Source organism: Pygoscelis adeliae, unplaced genomic scaffold, assembly GCF_000699105.1.
Source record: "Pygoscelis adeliae isolate BGI_AS28 unplaced genomic scaffold, ASM69910v1 Scaffold218, whole genome shotgun sequence".
NCBI classification, from domain to species: Eukaryota; Metazoa; Chordata; class Aves; order Sphenisciformes; family Spheniscidae; genus Pygoscelis; species Pygoscelis adeliae.
In genome coordinates, this window is record NW_008825433.1 from 5,852,106 (window position 1) to 5,870,848 (window position 18,743).

The 18,743-nt window shown below is 39.8% G+C and overlaps 1 protein-coding gene across 1 annotated transcript in view; it reads left to right on the forward strand.

The window, feature by feature from the left end:
• Positions 1–18,743, forward strand: part of DAAM2 (dishevelled associated activator of morphogenesis 2) — a 185,608-nt gene that overhangs the window by 96,646 nt on the left and 70,219 nt on the right. The window contains exon 4 of the mRNA XM_009331081.1: positions 12,018–12,092. Coding sequence (XP_009329356.1) covers positions 12,018–12,092 — 75 coding nt within the window. The remainder of the gene's footprint in view (positions 1–12,017; positions 12,093–18,743) is intronic.

The window sequence follows — 18,743 nt, forward strand, 5'->3', positions numbered from 1 at the left end:
AGGCTGGTGAGGGGTCTGGAGAACAAGTCTGATGAGGAGCGGCTGAGGGAACTGGGGTTGTTTAGCCTGGAGAAAAGGAGGCTGAGGGGAGACCTCATCGCTCTCTACAACTACCTGAAAGGAGGTTGTAGCAAGGTGGGTGTTGGTCTCTTCTCCCAAGTAACTGGCGAAAGGACGAGAGGAAATGGCCTCAAGTTGCGCCAGGGAAGGTTCAGTTTGGATATTAGGAAAAATTTCTTCACTGAAAGGTTTGTTAAGCATTGGAAAAGGCTGCCCAGAGAAGTGGTTGAGTCACCATCCCTGGAGGTATTTAAAAGATATGTGGATGTGGTGCTTAGGGACATGGTTTAGTGGTGGACTTGGCAGTGCTTAGTTAATGGTTGGACTCAGTGATCTTAAAGGTCTTTTCCAACCTAAATGTTCCATGAACATGTATCATAGAAGATTCTAATGCAGCAAATGAACATGTTTCCTGATTAGTGGTGTACTTGGGTGTTTTCAGTGGGAAAGAGCTGTTTGATTAATGGCACCTGTTAATGTGTATTGCAGGCTGAAGTAGTAGCTCCCACATTTGGGCAACATGGTTAATACAGTGTAAAATAAAGCCTAAAATGGTATACATTTCCTTCTACATCATTTAATACAGAGGATGTGTTCTTGCTGGAAGAATAAAACTTGAGATTCATATAAGACACTATCTCATTCTTTTATAGTTCCATATAATGAATTTAGGCTTTTTTCTCAACTCACGTAAGTATAAATTTCTTGATGTTGACCCCATTATTCCTTGTGTAGGTCAGCATACCTGAGAAGAAATATTGGCCATTTTATATGGTTTATCATTAAGTTCCAGTAGTTGTGTCTTGATGTTTTCTTCCTCGATATTTTCCCTTCTATAGCAAGTGGTTACTTTGAGAAACTATATAGTAGGCTTAATGATGTAAGAGACTCCTCTTAAAAATACTTTTTTTTTTCTTGGAGTCACTCTTGTAGTGGTTTAAAGGGTGAATTTGGTGTCAAGGAGGCAAAAATGCTTGCACAATTCAGCTGATATACCATTATTACAGCTTGGAATCGTGATACCTAGAAGGCCATATTGTAGCAGACATAAGAGGAGATAAGGAGTTTTTCCAAATCGTTCATTTTACTTGGTTTGTGTTTTCCATGCTGCAATGCTAACAGTTACAGACTCATTTATTTATCCTGGTATAAGAGGTTATTTTGGGTCAGGGCCCTGAAATTATATATTTATTTATGTATAATCAAAAAGTCTTCTCTTCCCTGCCCCCCCATGGGAACAGCATGGAATATTTTTAGTTTCTTCCTCCCTCTCCTCTCTCTCCAACAAGAAAGGTTAGCTGTCACTTAGAAAATGCCCTCCCAGCTCTTTTGTTCAGACTGCTGAAGACACAAACTCCATAAACTTGCCATGGTATTTGCTATAGATATTCTAAGTATGTAGAATTTGGACGTCCATCTTGCAGTTCTGCATTTTTCAGGTGTGCTACTAGTGCTCCAGTTGAAGTTAGCACTCAACACCTCTCAAAAATGAGGCCGAAAATAGTCCTGAGTTTATACAGTGATAGTTGGAAAATTGTCATCATCATGCCTAATGCTGTGTTTTGCATTTGGCTTGCATTTTGTGGGAGTTTGGGAGAGCTCAGTGGGAGCGGATTTGACCCTACTGTGGAAAAAAAAGAAGGGGGCGGGGGAAGAAAACATTTACCCAGCTGTCATCCTGCTAAGATGGTGTAATTTGCTGTACTTAAGAACAAAAATAATGGTGAGCAATCCAATTCTGCTGTATGGGAAGTACGTGTAAATGCTGATTGTGTGATTTAGTTGCTGCCACTGGATTATGTTCTGTCCTTGTCCATCCTCTTGCAAAAATTCTGAGTCTCCACAATCCAAGTATGAGTCAGTCCTGCTGATGGTATGCAATAATAATAATATATACTGTGTACAATGCAGTTCTCACCGTTCAGATTAGTCTCAGGTGGATAAGCAAGAGCAAAGAACATGTAAATAACTAGCGTATTTCTCTGGTACATGAGAAGCAGATTTGGCACAGACCAGGGCTCGCTCTTCTCTGTATTCTGAATTTCACTGAATGCTCACCAGCCTTTCAAAAGCCAGTGAATATTGAGCAGGAAGAGTTGCTGAATTCCCTATCTTTTTAGTGAAAAGTTTAGAAAGAGGCACACTGAAGAATTGTTGCCAGGATCTAGTGACAACCATGAAGAGAAAGCAAGAAATTTCCTTCTGCTATTCTGGAGAATTGTTTCATTTTCATTCAGTCAGATGTGACAGTTTCAGCTACACACCAGAATCTAGGTGAAAATCACATTGCCTTCCATGATTTTCAGTCATCTGTTGAAAGGCACCTGGCATCCCAAACATTTTGCAGATGTAATAGGCGAGAGGAGTGAAGGCTGGGAGAAAGGAAACAGTTTTACCTGAGTTTATGGAAAGGGGAGAGATAGACAAAGCAACCGAATGATACACTCAAATATTGGGTTAGCAGCTTAAGAGCCGTGGGTGTCTCACTATGGATTTACCCCTTTGTTCATGTGTCCAATAGCTCCTAACTTTACTGTTTTTTCAATAGTGACTGGGGTTAAAGGAGGGAGACAAATAGAAACTGCATGGCTGCTTTCACCAACTGTCATCCCTCTTAGTAAAGGGGCAGAAGTGAGCTGGAGCAAGCAGCGGTGTCACTGGAAAAACAGACAGTGGACCTGTTGTCCACATTGTCCACAGCATTGGGACAGTGAAGAGAAACCTTTTAGAGTTTGGCATTAACAAATTCTGTGTGTGCTCCCAGAGGGACTTGTCCTAGGTAGCTGTGCTGGCTCTAGGTAGGAGTGTCTTAGGTAGTTCCTTGTGTCTTTGAGCACGATTAGTGACATTTCATTCCCATCATCAAGCAACATGCAGGGTGATTGCCGTGAATGGTAGGTGACTTCATTTTATTTAGAAAAGATTGTAAGTGGTTGCTTGCTGGAGATAAACAGAGTAGGACAAAAAGATAAACTTTCAGTGTGGGCGTGTGGCAAACAGGAGGCTCAGTTATGCAGGCTGGGCTCTTTTGTGGCTTTTCACGTTGCCTAAAGAATGCCAGGAGGAGGAGGAAAGGAAGTGAGGAAGGAGGCGGTCCAAATGACGTAAATACTAGTTGGGTAGGGATACAGCTGAAAACAGTGCTGTTGGAAAGGGAACACGGTAAGCTGGATGGGTGAGGAAAAAGTCCCTTTCTGTATCCACAGCATGTCGACTGTAAGCTGAACAGGTTTAATGCTAGAATGGAAATGTACAAACAATACTTTTACAAAACACAGATTAAAAAGGAGTAGGGACAATGCAGAGCTTGGATGTTAATGAAAAAATAGAGTATGTCCTGCTGCTGCTTAGGATTTGTTGGGATGGTGACAGATTGTTGGCTTCACCTGCCACAGGAATCACTGCAGAACCTTGACCCTGACCTCATGCTTGCCACGGGTTTGTGGGGACAGAGCTGTGGTTCAGGAGTACAATCTAGGTTCACAGCCACACACCCGGAGAGCAGGCTGTGTCCATGAGAAATGTTTTTTCTTCCCCTGAAAACCCCCTGAGTAGAATGATTGTAAACTGACCTGACTGGTAGATCCTCCATAGTGGACATTTCCCTTCACCTCCAAAAGAAGTACACAGAATGGGCTGAGGGAAGGTAGACTCCTGAGAATTTCTTTATTGGAAGTGCAGGGAATTCATGAATTGTCTTGTTTGGCAGTGATTTGGCCATTGTTTAGATTATACACTTATCAACTGCAAAATATCAGTTGATTGACTTGGGGCTTGTGAAAAGTAGAGCATATAAGAGGTTTCAAACGTGAGTATGGACTTCAACTAATAGGACAGAATGATCCTTAGGCAGCAACAGAGTCAGGAGAACATATCCAACAAGAGACCAAGTTCCATGACAAAGGTAAAACATTCATTGGAGAAACAATGCATAATACCAGTAAACTTCAATTCAGCAAGTAAGCTTTGTCCTGAGGGCTGAAGGTGCTGGATAATTCAGTGTGGCCTCAGGTGTATATTTAAGTAGTTCTGTAAATATAGGGACAAGTTGTCTTCTTGGTCACTGCACTATACCCATAAATCAATGCCTGGTGAGGGTGGGATCCCCATCCTACAGCAGGGCTAAATATGTTTCAAGAGGGACAGGCACGCTTGTACGATCTGTAAATGATAAGGGGAGGCTGATGCAGTCAGTGCTGGCACCAAGTTTACACCTGTCTGTATTGGAGAGAATGATAAAAAGCCAACAGAAGAGGAAAGAGAAGAAAGGTTCTTAAAACTAAAAGTGTACTATGCAACCCTGTTATAATTTAAAGTTTCTTAAAATGGGATTCTCGCCAGCAGTAATCTATAGTAAGTCTCGTGCCAGACATGGTTATTGTAAAACTTAATATTGGTTTAAACACTACAATTATACAGTTCATTAAAATCAGTGGTTGAGACTTCTGAGGTTTCAGAAAAAAATAATTCTTATCTTCAGCTCATAACACTGCACCAACAACCTTTCTACCTGCCAGGTATCACATTCCAGTCCATTTTCAGTGAGACACTACGTATCTCTGTGTGTGTGTATGCAATGGATCTGGCATGTTTTCTGGAAGATAAGAAATAAAAGGATGGCCTTCATCTCCATTAGACTGACACCAATTAGAAGTAATTTATTTGAAGTGGTTTTGAGTGTTAGATGAGGTTGGAAATGACACATCGTCTGTATACAATGTACAGCTTCTAGAGTTGCTAGATCTATGGGTGCTTGGGAAGCAAAAAAGGTGATGGATGGAATAAGCAGTTCAAAACAAAGCATATATTTAACTTTATTGGAAAGTTTTTCAGCCTGTTGTAGGGTCCTTTTTCATTTCTAAAGGCTGGTGGATTTCAGCAGCATTGAAGCTTCTCTCAGTATTATGAAAAGATTTCTAAGAAGAAATCCTCATCCTTCATAAATGTATCCCTTTTCACTTTTATGCTTTTAGACTTTATTATATTTTGTGGCAGTGAGTTCTACAGTTTGGCAGTATAATGCATGTTGTGATATAAATAATAATATGAAGCCTTTGGTTCTTCCTTTGAAAGCCTGGTTAGTAACCAGCACCAGAGGTCATTATTAGGTTCGTCAGGTTACTGGCAGCAGGACAGAGATCAGGCTAAATGAAGCAAAAAAAAGAAAAAAAAAAAAAAAAGAAAAAAACCCAAAAACCAAAAAACCCTGTGGTCAGTTAGGTAAAATATTCCTGTGTCACAATCCAGTGAACTGGAAGCATGTATGGCTATACCTGACCTTTATAAGAGGCAATTAGAACTCCTCAGTTGTATGCTCCAGCTGGTAATTAATGAATATTCCCTTTTAATAAGTTATACAGTAGACTGCTTTTGTGGCAGAAGGATTATTATCTGCACATCAATAGCTTAATTCCGGGGAGAGAAATAATGTTTGTTTTTCTCACTCTGGAAAAATTGTGCTTAAAAGACTTGGATATAGCTCACTCCCCCAAACCCTGAGAATATTTGTGTAAATGCTAGTCATGGTCTGAGAAATGGAGCAGTGACCACATTTGTCTAGTGAATGGCTCAGTCCTATGGTCTGTCATGTTTCAAAATTAGCATCTCTTGGGACGTGGTTGGCTTTTTGGAGGCGTAAACTGTCTGAAAAGCTTAGATGTATTTTAGCTCCACTGCTGAATTAGTATTTCATCCCACGGCAGATCAAACAGTTTTTGTGTCTTTTAATGAAAGTGCTTTTTATTTATGCAACTTTGGCTGCTCTGAACTGAGACATAGCCAATAGGATGGACAGTGTGTTAATGAAAAGGTAAATGTTTCTTTGAAAGCTGAACTTCTCCTTAAAGTGAAGAAAAGTCAGTAAGTCGGTCATGGAAAAAAGGGAGAACGATCATTTGGATGAGAGTGCAGTACAACTTCAGTGTGGATTGATTCTTGGCTGTGCTACAGATTTCCTGTGTAACTGGGAGCTGTGTAATTGTCTGCATCCCATTTTCCCTGTTTCTGCTGACGTCACTGAAAGAGAGACTGAAAAACCTAATACCTGAATTTCTTTAAGGACCTTTGACAGTGTAGAGTGCAAGGTGTTACAAGATTGTATTGTATTCAGCATTAATAGCAGATGTTGCAGTAAGTTGAGTCTTTTTTAAAAGCATCTGAAGGGAGAAGAGTAGCACTTGTGGGAAGTGAAGCACAAATTATAACCATCTTCCACCCTCCAAGCAAACAAAAAACCTACCTTGTTTATAGTGGCCAGAATATTCATGTGGAGAGCAAGGGTCATGCACCTCACTTTGAAACAGAACATGGGTATGAGTCTGAATCCTGCATATCTCAGATGAAAGTTTTACCAGCTAAGCTGTTGTTGTGTGGGAGGGCTTCATCCAGAAGCAGAGAATCTTTATCCAGCAAAGCTTTCATCTCAATTGGTTTAAGTCATTTTAAAAGTTAAAGTTTCAGTGAACTGGCATTAAAAAAAAACAAAAAAAAAGTCACTGAAAAAATCCCCGCTTATTTGTAATCAGGATCCCAATTCCCATTGCCTTTTAATGGGAAATATGAAAAAAATAGATACAGGGACTTACTTAGTATGACAAATAAGATATTTCACTGTTTCTTAAAAGGTATTAGTTTCTTGTAATGACTTGAACTCCATGATTTATATTTTCTGAACTCTATGTGATGATGCTGGCCCTTCACACCAGGTAAAATAAGCTGTCTTTCAGCTCTGTGATGGAATAGAATGATGCACGCAAGCTGTTGTGAGGAGGAACCACATTAACCTTAATGTGGCTTTTGCAAGCAAATGCAATTCTTTGTGACCCAAGTATAAACTTGAGCATGCAGTGTCCGGACACGATACAGTGAACAAGCTGGAACAGGAATTTATATTACAGTAGCCTCATCTCATATTCTTCATCTGTGTTTGCACGCTGTTTTTATTGATATAGAGAGGAGCTCAATGAATGGTATTATGGTTCCTTGCCCAAGAAAGATTTTAAACCCACATTTTGCAGCAGCAGGTATGTGGCTTGTTCCCATTTTGTTCTGAACAGTGCAAAGCAGTAAGGTCAGCTGTCTGCAGTTCTGAAGAGACGGGCTTGAGAAGGAAGTCATGTTGCCAATGAATAGCTGTCATCCCAATAGTACCCACGCTTGTCGTATGAAATCCATAACATATGGTGTATTTCTTGATGCGTCTGTTCAAGGAGGAAGTGTTATTTTCGTTAACATGTTAGAAGGCTTCATGAGTCATCAGCCCTGGCAATTTATCATGGGGGGGGGTGTGCAGGTAGTGGCAAAGTCCTTGTAATGGTTGGACACCCAGGGATGCCAAGCACCTGCTGGTCCCAGGGAGTTAGGATTTGTCTACATTGCGTAAAAACAACCTGATATAAATGATGGTGGAAATAAGAGAGTGTTGTTGGATTCAGTGTCAGATCAGTGTCTGTTCCTAACTCTGCCAGTGATTTCCTGGATGAGTTTTAATTGTCATGTCACCATATATGTCTCCCAGTCTCCATCTGTATGAAAGAAGCCTTGTAAAGTTGCTAATTTTGTGGATGTATTTATTAATGCTTTGACATGCTCAGATTTTCAGGACATGCTCTAGAGAACTGCTCAACATTGTTTAGGGTGCATTTGGTGCAGAGTAAAATACTAATGCGTCATCACTGGAAACTGAAACCCAGTGGTCACCACAAAAGAGCTTCAATGCAGGCAGGTACTGTTCAGGCTTTCTGTGCTATTTCTTTCAAGATGGTTTCAGTCTTGAAAGAAGCACCCACCATATAAACAGCATCTTTCATTTTCATGATCCACTCAGCCACGAATATCTGGCATTTCCACATGATTTCTGTAACACTAGTGTTTGGCACTTCTTTGAAGAAAGTCTCGCCACAAAGGCACTGGTCTATAATACTTGATTATGTCAGTTATGATGGCAGTCTTTGTATCACAAATGCTGTCCCACTGACATGGCAGTGACTAAAGGTCTCTGCTCTCTAGAGAACAGCTTGCCCAATGGACCAGGTCTCCCAGGATTTGCAAAAAGGCTTTCAGGATCAGCTGAGCTGTGCACACAATACTTTGTTTTATTTTGTTTCATTTTGATTGGTTCAGATGGTCCAAATATTTGCAGAACTCCCCTATTTGGGATGAAGTCATAAGTTCCACTTTCCACCAAGGCATGGAGCCTGTCCAAATTAGTGTCAAAGCCTATATAATACCTTGGCTATATTGCAGGCTTGTATAGTATCAAGATCCTGTTTTCACAGCAGTTACATAGTTGTTACTCCAGTGAAGAATGATATGGCCCCTTATAAAGTCCACAAGCTGACGTCTGTTTTTTAATGTAATGTTTACACTATTCAAGGAGCTAAAAGAAGGCTTTGCTTTAATAGATTCCTTCAGCTAATGTTTTCCCTTATACAGATGGGTTATTGTTTCCAGCTTTTGATACCTATGTGGCTTTGTATATTAGGGCCTCATTTTTTGGTTTGGCTTCTTTTTTTCCTTCTCTGTGTCTCCTGCAGCACGGGCAAGGTTTTGCCATTATCATCAAGTTGCCTTGCAGTTTTCTCTGAGGTTTTAGTTGAGAGTCTAAACCCTGAACACATTAAAAACAAAACAAACAAAAAACCCCAGCAAACACCCATCCTGAATTACTTTCCATTTTTGACTTACCTTCCCCTCTCTGAGAGGAAACATGGTACAGCAGTTTCTTACCATGGGCAGAACTCGCATAATTTGGGCAATGAAATGGTTTTTTTCCAATGGCTCTGATGCTACAGGTGTGACCTTGTCTCTCTTTTGAAAATGTTGCCCAGGTGATTGCTATAAATAACACTGTGCCACCTAATGATTTCATGGGCCTGGATAAAAATCTCTATGTTCATCCCGAATATAAGTAGCTTTCTGGGGCTTCATAATGGAAATAGAGTGCCGGCTTTTAAGTACATAATCACATTCATTCTAGTGAAGTAAAACACGCATTGACAGCCATAAAATTCTGATCTGCACAGGGAGTGTGGAGGATGACTGAAATTAGATGGACTTTTCTGCTTAATATGCTTCTGGGTTGAAAGAACTTCAGAAAGTGGGGATTGCATAGTGGAGTATCTGCTAAAACTTTTTTAACCTCAGCAATGTACGGCTTCAGTCTGGGCTTTAGTTCAGGAAAAAAGCTTATACTTGCTGTGTTACACTGAAACCAATTTTCTCCCAATTCTAATTAAAAACAAAACAAAAATATAAGACTTATAGGCTCAAGTTCAGCCCAATTTGTAGTGGACGGAGAATGGTCAAAAGCAGGATACACCAAGCACCTTATCTCATTAGCCAAGCTAACCACATATACAGATATACTTTAGGGGATTAGAGTCTTCTTGTCGCTGGTTCTGATTGTGAAATTTCTAACGGTTTGGGTTCAGGTAGGAAATTATTCAGAATTCTGATTTTTTTAGTGTATCTATCCTGATGCTTTTCAGCCTGCATGTCTAGGCTAGACATCTAGAAAGGTTAGTTGTGGCATTCTGGCATTTATACTTTTTTTTTTTTCCCCTGAAGAATTTAAGGAGAAAAAGTATTGTAGCTTATTTTGGGATATAAAGGATGGATCCAGGCAGTGCTTAATTTACGTGTGTTTGTTTCTTTACTTGGAGTTCAGAAAGGAGGCAGGAGAAGTATAGGGAACATACGTATTCCCTGTTCTGACAATGTTCTTGTCACTTGTACTCTGCAGTTATAGCTGTCACTTGCACTTCCATAATTCTATGCCGAGAAAAATTTCAGGAGGGCATATGAGCACACCTTGCACTTCAGACAGGTGGCTCAACCCCGTTCCCTGCAGAATGACCTTACTTCACTACCTCTGGATTAGCTCCCCATCTTTATTGTTCTCTTTGGGGATGATAAGATTATCTTATAAAAATAATGCTGTATTTATCTATTGTATGTTGTAATTTATTTTTCCATCAGCAAGGTCATATTTTGACTTTTGCATGGGAGGTTAAGGTCTGCCGAGTGTGAAACCATTGTCAGGGTTATGGCTGCCACTGCGTATTCTACACAGAAAAGGGGCAGCGAAAGGCAGTCTACCAATAACGTGGTGTGGCAGTTCAAACTGGCTATTGGTAGGGAGTTGCATATTTCTGTAATGTGCCATTTGGCATGGGTTTGGGTCCATCAGATTGCTGCTGATTGTGGCCAGGAGAAGGAAGTAAGGAAAAGCAGCAGAACTTCTCACTTAATTTGAGAAAGGTCAGCTTGTTCTCAGTTGCACCATTTATTATCGTGACGTGGTGGGTGCATAGCAACTGTGGATGTAATTGGTATCTCTTGCCACTTTGCCAGCCTCCCATACTTTTCATACAGTGGTAGTCTACTATATGATACTTCTGTTTTGTTGTTATTGTGAATGGAGATACTCCTTTAGCTTACGTGTTGAAAGACCAGTGGAAAGAAGAGAGGGGAAGGAAAGATCCAAGTCTCAGCTGTGATTTTGTTTTTAATTCTAAATATGCAGATTTTGATTTGTGCAGAATTGTTGCCATGTTTTGGTAAGTAGCCTGGCAGGAACTTGTCAGGTAGCAAGGTATTTTCTGAATGTGGCTCAGCAGGGAGCACGTAGAGCTATTTCTCATCTCTAAATCAAACAGTTCTGGAATAGCTGAGGTACTTTGATAGACCTACACATTTAATATTGTTCTGTGTATCTTCCAGAGTAACTTTTCTATTATGAGTAAGCATTCATACACAGACAACATTGGTGAGATCCACACAGTCTTCATACATCTTTGGACATCCTTAGGATGGGTCAAGTGATTCAATCTCTTATCATACGCTAGGAGTCTTAATATGAGTTACTTGCAGTTTATAATGGGAGATTAGGATCCTAGACACCAATCCTCATTTTGCCGGTGACTGTTACACCTATCTAGAAATAAATAGACCCATTAGAATGAAATCTCATTTCCATTGAGCAGCCAAGGAACAAGAAAGAATTGGTTCCTGAGTAGAGGTAGGTCTTCTTTTAGAAATTGAGCTTAGTTGAGGTTAGTCTAGTGAAGATGATTTCAGGTGGATTATTTGGGAAGTAGGGGTAGAAAGATTAACGCTGCTCCTACTGTAATTGAGGGGATGCTGTTCTGTTCCTTTGGATGTTCTGAGGTTGTGCTTAACTTTTTAGAATAGAATAGAATAGACTATTTCAGTTGGAAGGAACCTACAACGATCATCTAGTCCAACTGCCTGACCAATTCAGGGCTGACCAAAAGCTAAAGCATGTTGTTAAGGGCATTGTCCAAATGCCTCTTAAACACTGACAGGCTTGGGGCATCGACCACCTCCCTAGGAAGCCTGTTCCAGTGTTTGCCCACCCTCTCAGTAAAGAAATGTTTCCTAATGTCCAGTCTAAACCTCTTTTTGGTTTATCACATCAAAATGAGACAGTCTTTTGGCTTCTTTTCAGGTTCCTTGACTTGATTTTTTTTTCCTCCATAGCAGATGTTAAACCCCTTTGTTTTTGAATCCCACCATCGCCCTAGCAGTAGAAAGGCAAAATAATTTATAAGATCTGTCAATATAAAGCTACGAAATGTAAACCAGTTATCTGTAAATGGGCTATCCTTCTACTTGGAAACCTAGTATGTTTAAGGGACTGAGGTTTGCTGTTTAGATGCCAACGATAACTGTGTCTCCATCAAACTTTATTATTCTGTGTTTAATAACCTTAGCTGAAGGGGATTCTTTTTATCTGACGCACCATGGTGACAGTGCTAACATTACACTTTCAGAAATGTTTGTAATAAATGCCACACATCTATGTGCATTATACAAGAATATGGGGGGAGATATCACAATAAAGAACAGCGCAGTGAAGAATCCCAGGTGGTTCTGCAGTGGCATTTAATCCTGTAAAGGCTTCTTGTGTAACCTTGTTTAACTTTCTGTTTCAGGAACAAGAAGATCCTAATAAGCTTGCTACCAGCTGGCCAGATTACTACATTGACCGCATCAATTCCATGGCAGCAGTAAGTTACCTCTCCTGCAAAGCAGGGAAGATTTCCTACTGTAGAGATGTGTTTCTTTAGGGAGAAGTCTCCAAAGGAGAAGAATGTTAGCCCAAGTGCATGACTGATTTAAAATAGGACCTCTGAAAAAAGACGAGTATATGTATTAAAGAGCCCTGCACTAGCAGAAGAATAGATTAGAAAGCACCATAAGCATTTCCAGGTTTTATTTCTACAATACTGAGCACTGAAGGCAATCAAATTAGATTCTGGAATGAAAATTCAGAGCTGGAGTAATGAGACTGATGATTTAAAATTATTTACACGCCCGCTGTGAAGCCTATCCCAAAGTATGGCCCTGATCCTTAGATCTCTGCTCATTGGCACTGGTCCTGAAAAGAAGGGACAAAAATGGCTGTGTGCCTTTTTTGAATTCCTGTACAATTCAGCTGGCTTTAAACTGTAGTAGACCATAATGATCTTGAAGAGATTGTCATGCTCTTGAGTGTTGTTGGAGCACAAAGGTAGTTCAGCTATGACCCCTATTTTGGAAGTTTTGAGGAATGTTAATGTAAAGCTAGCTTTCAGCACATGCACATGCTCGTACTTGTGTCTTGGCAGGGCTAGCCAGTCTGAAACAGTGACAACTGAAAGCATCTTTTTCCAAAACTAAACTTTTAACTGCAGTTAAATGTAGTTAGCATTTTTGGAGACCTGTGTGTCATTTGGGCCAAGTAGAGGTGAAATAATTTGGTTCTTCAAAGAGGAGTCTTAAGTGCAGCCCGTAAGTGAAGATTATATGAAACCATGGACAAAAGGGAACCAAAGCCCCTATTTATCCCTTCTATTCTATCCCTTCAGAATAGAAGAACAAGAGACTATTTCATGAATCAGAAAAGCAACTATTTGAAAACTAGGTAAAGTTTTGATTTGTTGTGTGGTTTCAAGTTGATTTCTGACTAATCTACAAAATAACACTAGGGTTATTATTTTAGTAGAAGAATTAAAGAAAAGGTAGCTGTTTATGTACGATGATATCCACTTGTATAAGAGCAGATAAATAGAGGAACATAAGGCTGTAACACCTTAGACATCAGATACAAGCCAACAAGATATTTGAGGAAAACTTTCTTTAATTGTCCTTGTTTAATAGCTGTATAATATGTCTCTTCCTCTGAAGCATCCAGTAGAGCTGGTCACCAGCAGAAGCAGAACACCTGCATATAGTGTCCACTGATCTCCTTTGATATGGTAGATCGTATATTTTGAAATTTGATCCTTTTACTGATTTTATAGTCAAATTTTGCCTCCAGTTATTCATGTGCAACGTCTACTCAGCTTTTTTTGGCAGTTGTGCAGAAGCGATGATAAATTCTGTTCCTAGCATCTTAGGTAGCACACCTTGTCTGTTTACTTATGCTTTTATGTTTGATTTCTAAAGGCTTCTCTGCACCTTTTGTACGGTGGTTATGAGCTATAAAATAATTTCATAAAAATAATGCCTTAATGGATGCTAAATGTGTCAATACTGATGCATTTCTCATGGTGAAATATGTCTTGCTCAGTAAAAAAATCAAGATTTACAAGTTATTATAACTCAGTGTAAGAGGATAAAAGAAAAGCTGCTTTCTACTGTGAGTCATGAATAACCAAAACGATCACCTTCCTTCATGCCAGATTTTTCTTGCGGCGGAGTAATGGAGTAGAAAGAATATGGACTTGTTTTGAGAAAAGAAATTGAGCTTTTGTGACTGGCATGGTACTGTGCTTTGATTTCCTGACTGAACAAATTTGCTCTACAAGGGCCATTAAGGAAAAAAAAAAAAGTATGAAACCTTGCAATGTCACTGAGCCAAATACTTCTGGTAGGATTTGATCCAAGGCCTCTTGAATCTACTGAAAGTTTTTCCATTGATTTCAGTGACTTTTGGATTAGTCTTTAAATGATCTTGATGTAAACTTGGAGTGAATATGTACACGCCACTATTGTAAATCTGGAGCAGTTCCATGGAATGAGACTATATTCTGGCCTATGTTTCTAATTTTAAACATGTTTTAAGAGCACCAATAAACACCAGCCCCAGTAATATTGTTTGCATGCCTCAGCACTGAATGATTGATAACTTTTTATTTGGCTTCAAGCCTTATGATTTACTCTTATGCTTGAAGTGTTAAGAAGACACACTGGGGTTAAAAACCCTGCTTCTGATTTACCACTTAGTTGCTTCACTTTTAGGCAGGTGAAACTTAGTTGACTTGATTTCACAGGAATTCTATCAGCGGAAAACTGGAGTAATGCAGCTGAGAACCAGCTCCAACATGCTTTAAAAGACATGTTCTATTCATTATTATTTAGACCTCTGAGATTCTTAACTTCCAAACGGTTATTTTGGGTCCCTTATAATTTCAGTCCTAAATTTAGTGGTGGGGTTTTGTTTTTTTTTTTTTTTCAATTTGCATCCAAGTGGAGTTGGCTCAGAAGTGGTGAAAGAAAAACATGTTTCGTGTTGCTTCCTGCCACTGTCTAGTCCATTTCAGTTTGCGTCTCTTGGGCACTATCAGATATTGCAATATTTTAATTAGAAATACTGCAAGAAGTATTAGAGTTGAAATGGTAGCAATAATCACAGAAGTGTTACTTTAAAATGCCTTAAGTCCTGTTTTTTTAATAAAATTTAATCTTTGCATCTCCTGTGAATTAACTGCGTAAGAATCTTTTTACATGCAGCTTTCACATCTTTTTCTATATCCTTTTGTTTAATTATGAAGTTCTTTTTTATATATTAGCTTGGCAAAAAAGTTCTCCCTACCCGCTTATAAAACGAAAATGGCATCTTTATCCTGCTGCTATCATTAAGTATCCTTCTGTGGATTTCAGCAGGCCAAGGCCCCTGTGCTCAAGGATCACTTTCTCAGAAGACCCGCTGCAGTGTTACCCATCGTATCTGTCCCTCATAGATTATGCTTGAGAGCAATGTGGTGATTCCTGACATGTTTGACATTCCCTACTTGTAACCTTAGACCACTATGTTAGGAAGCACTTTAGGTCACAGATTCCTGATCCAGTTCAAAAAGCCATGAATTTTAGGCACAGTGCTGTTCCCACAATTGTTTCTGTTGCTGTGACTTTTTAGGTTTTAATGGTTTTTAAACCCGATTCTCACAAGAGCATGTGACAGTAAAACTGGATCTCTTTACTAGTCTGTAGCGTGCAATTCCTGTGGAGGGACTGTCCCATCCTTCGGGTAGCCTGACTGAAAGGAAGGGGCCAAGTAGGTCATTGGTAGAGAGTCTTCTAGACCAATCCTTAAGAGAAAGGGACGGCTGCTAATGATGTGTAATTTGCCCAGTCCTCTGATGTCTACATGCTATAAATGATACTGGCGATGGTGGACAGGTTGCATGCCCACGATTAGAGACCATTTCCATTGTCAAGGTCATTGTCATCTTCTGTTGATTCATCAACACACAAAACTTCTTTTCTTAAAAATGCAGCAGCTGCCGTGTTAATATCACTTGCAAAGAAAACCTCCCTGTGCTTCTCCTGCCCTCCTCACCCCATGATACTGTCTGCTTGGCAGCACAAATAAACATAGCCCTCACTTTACTGGGGAGGAAAACTTCTGATAGCACTGCATTGCTTTTATGAGCTTGGCTGTGTATGCATTTCAACAGAGAGACTTTCAGGTGAACAGTAGTTGCAGATCCAGCTTTTCTGGAGAGATGGCTCGGTCAAGAGTATGAGACAGGGGTCAAGATTAATAAATACAGCTGTAACCAGGCCCTTTTCCTTGACTCAGAAAGCATTTGTTCAGGGCAGAGCAGCTTCACAGGACATTAAAAATATATATCTTTCAGCGGAATTTAGCAGGTGGATGATAACTCTCTCCTCCATTTGGGTTAGGTGACATCTATGTTACTTTAAACTTATTTGCTTAAAAGTCCAGGTTTTTTAAATTACATCTATGCGTAGTTTATGATTCATAGTTTATTCTCTTAGTTCAGCCTTAATGTAGTTAGAGATGTGGTGCACCTTGAATTTCAACTGACTTGTTTTCTTTGAAGAAATGTTTTAAAGTAGTATTGCCCAGGTATGTCATAGGAGGCATGCAATACAATATTTTTTCATCAAATTTTGATTTTAATTTTACTTGTATTTGTTTATGAACTGTGATTTCAATAAGGATAACACTTTGTTAGTTATGATTTTAGACAAGATCGAAAGAAAGAGCTTGGACTCTAATGAGAAATCAGAACATCCAGGTTGCTTTTTCTCTATTTATTCTATTTGCTTCTTTCTTTTTTGATTTCATTTCTGTGAGACTGTTAAGTAAAACTAGGTCCATCATACAGTGTATTGCTGATGCTCGTTCATGGCCTTTTTTTCTTTTTTCTTTTTTTTTTTTCTCTCTCTTTCTCACACATACTGTCATTATGGTACTGTATTTTCCTTCCCAGCAGTTTAGGGGAATGATTAGCCATTAGGCTAAGGTGTGGGAATTAATCTGTGCTTTTAATAAAACTAAAATATTTCACTTTAAATGCGGCCAAATTTTCAAAAGTAATTTCTTGGACTACCTGAAGTTTTACACATAAAATTCCATGTGAATGATTGTTTTCACAAATTTGTGAATTTTTTTGAATTGGCAAATCAAGTAACTAGATGCTGTACTTTCCTGGGTGATGTACTTAATCTGGAAAACTTTAAATATACAAAATGTGCTTGTAAAAAAGAGCCTTATGTGCACCACTTTTTAGGGACCAGATAAGGACCTGGCACTATCTTGCTTCCTTTGCCTAGTATGTTTGGTTAACTGATAGTAACTAGCTGCATCCTCAGCACAGCAGACGTTAGTCTTCGAGTGCAGTTTGTAGTTCAGGAAAGCAATTCATCAGTCAGCCACATTAATGAAATCCAGCCTCAAATAATGACAGTTCCCTCCCCTCTGTCTCCCAGGGACAGTTATGTTTTCTATAACTCTTGCCGAGAAAGCTATTTCATAATGCAAATGCGTGACCAGTCTGTCTTTAGAGAGGGCATGAGGATTTGAGTTCCTGGCCATGAACAGGAGTGAGAAATGAAGGGCTCTTGGCTGCCTGCAGCCTTAGAAAAGGGGTTTTCTATAATCACCCTCGGTTGTAAAGGCAGGATTATTTGTATTTGTTTCGTTTGGAAATGGGCCTTTTTCACTCTGAACGAAATACTGTTGAGCACCTTCCTGCCATCCATTTGCTTTCCCCCCACAATGGCTCAGAGGAGAAATTAAGCCGTTGGAGGAATGGGAGCCTTTCAAAAGAGCATTTATGGGCCAAAGGAAAGATGACCAGATGGGCTGTCACCCAAGAAAATACAAATCAAGCCCCAAATCACACCCCAGGACTCTGCCATTGAGATTCCATAATGCCTGTTCAGGATTTCTGTTTATTTTTCGAAGAGGGGGATCATATATGGCTTGGCTTAAGCATTTCAATTTATGTTTCTGGCTGTCGGGGGATGCTGGCAAAAGATAAAACATCATCAGCTCATTTTCCATCAGTAGCGCTCTGTCATTCCATTAGGGCAGGAAATAGCTTGCTCTGTTACTGAGTGAATTTGACTTTAGCGTGGATCAGAGAGAGGACCCCTAGAGTTAAACACATCTCCCTGTGCCAGCTGTTCAGCATAAGACAGCAACGGCATGTAGCCAAATGACCACCCTCAGGATCTGACATGTGTTGGCACCACATGGTTTGCAAAAGCAAGCAACATGGGAGCACTTCCAAGGGAAGTGAGGTGTTGGGGGTGGGGGGAAGGGTTAAAGGAAGTTCCAGTGAGAGGAAGGTTTTCTTTGGTGCTTGCTAAATAGCAAAATAAAGATTTAAATATTTTGCTGTAATGGGCCACAATTGTAGCTACCCAGATTCCACCACAGAGAGGTATAATATCAGATCCCTGATAGATGATACTAGTTTAATCGGGTTATTCGTTTGAGAAGGGATTCAGAGCTGCTTTCCAGATACCACTGAGTGATATCCCCCAGAGGTCCTGCCACAATAAGAGACACATTTGTCCTCTCTATTTTACGATTAAAGCGACTAAGAAGACATAGCTATAGGCTAAGAATTTCCAGCATTGAGTCTTGACTTTTTAAGAAGTCACGCATTGAAGTTGTGAGCCTGAATGGTATATGTGATGGGCACCGCAGAGTCTTGTTTCACATCACAAGGTTGCAGTGGTGCTGAGGGCCGGAGCCCTGATTTCCTGATGTACCACTTTTTTTAATGGCATTGTCTAACTTTGAGAACCGTATTTTTTGCGTGTATTCCACTCATCATCTCTCACCATAATTTACAGTGACCCACAGCATCTTCAGTTCCAGTTGACTGCAAGTTCTAGTTATCTCAAGCTGCATACCAGGGGAAAATCTAGTCTCCGTGTGCTTCAATTTACTTGTTAAAAAACAGGGACAGGGATTTTATGATGCTCTGGCTTTTTCCAGTAAATGCTCCTAATTAGCAAGGGCAAAGTGTATAGGGAAAATCAGTCTTAAAACAGGTGATATACTGGCGTGGGGAATAAAAGTCAAACTTGTATGTACACAAACTGCAATTCAGGGTACTTGCTGTTTAGTCCCTTGAAGAAAAATATTTTTTGCTTTGAAACCTGACACATAAGTCTGGGGGGTTTGTACT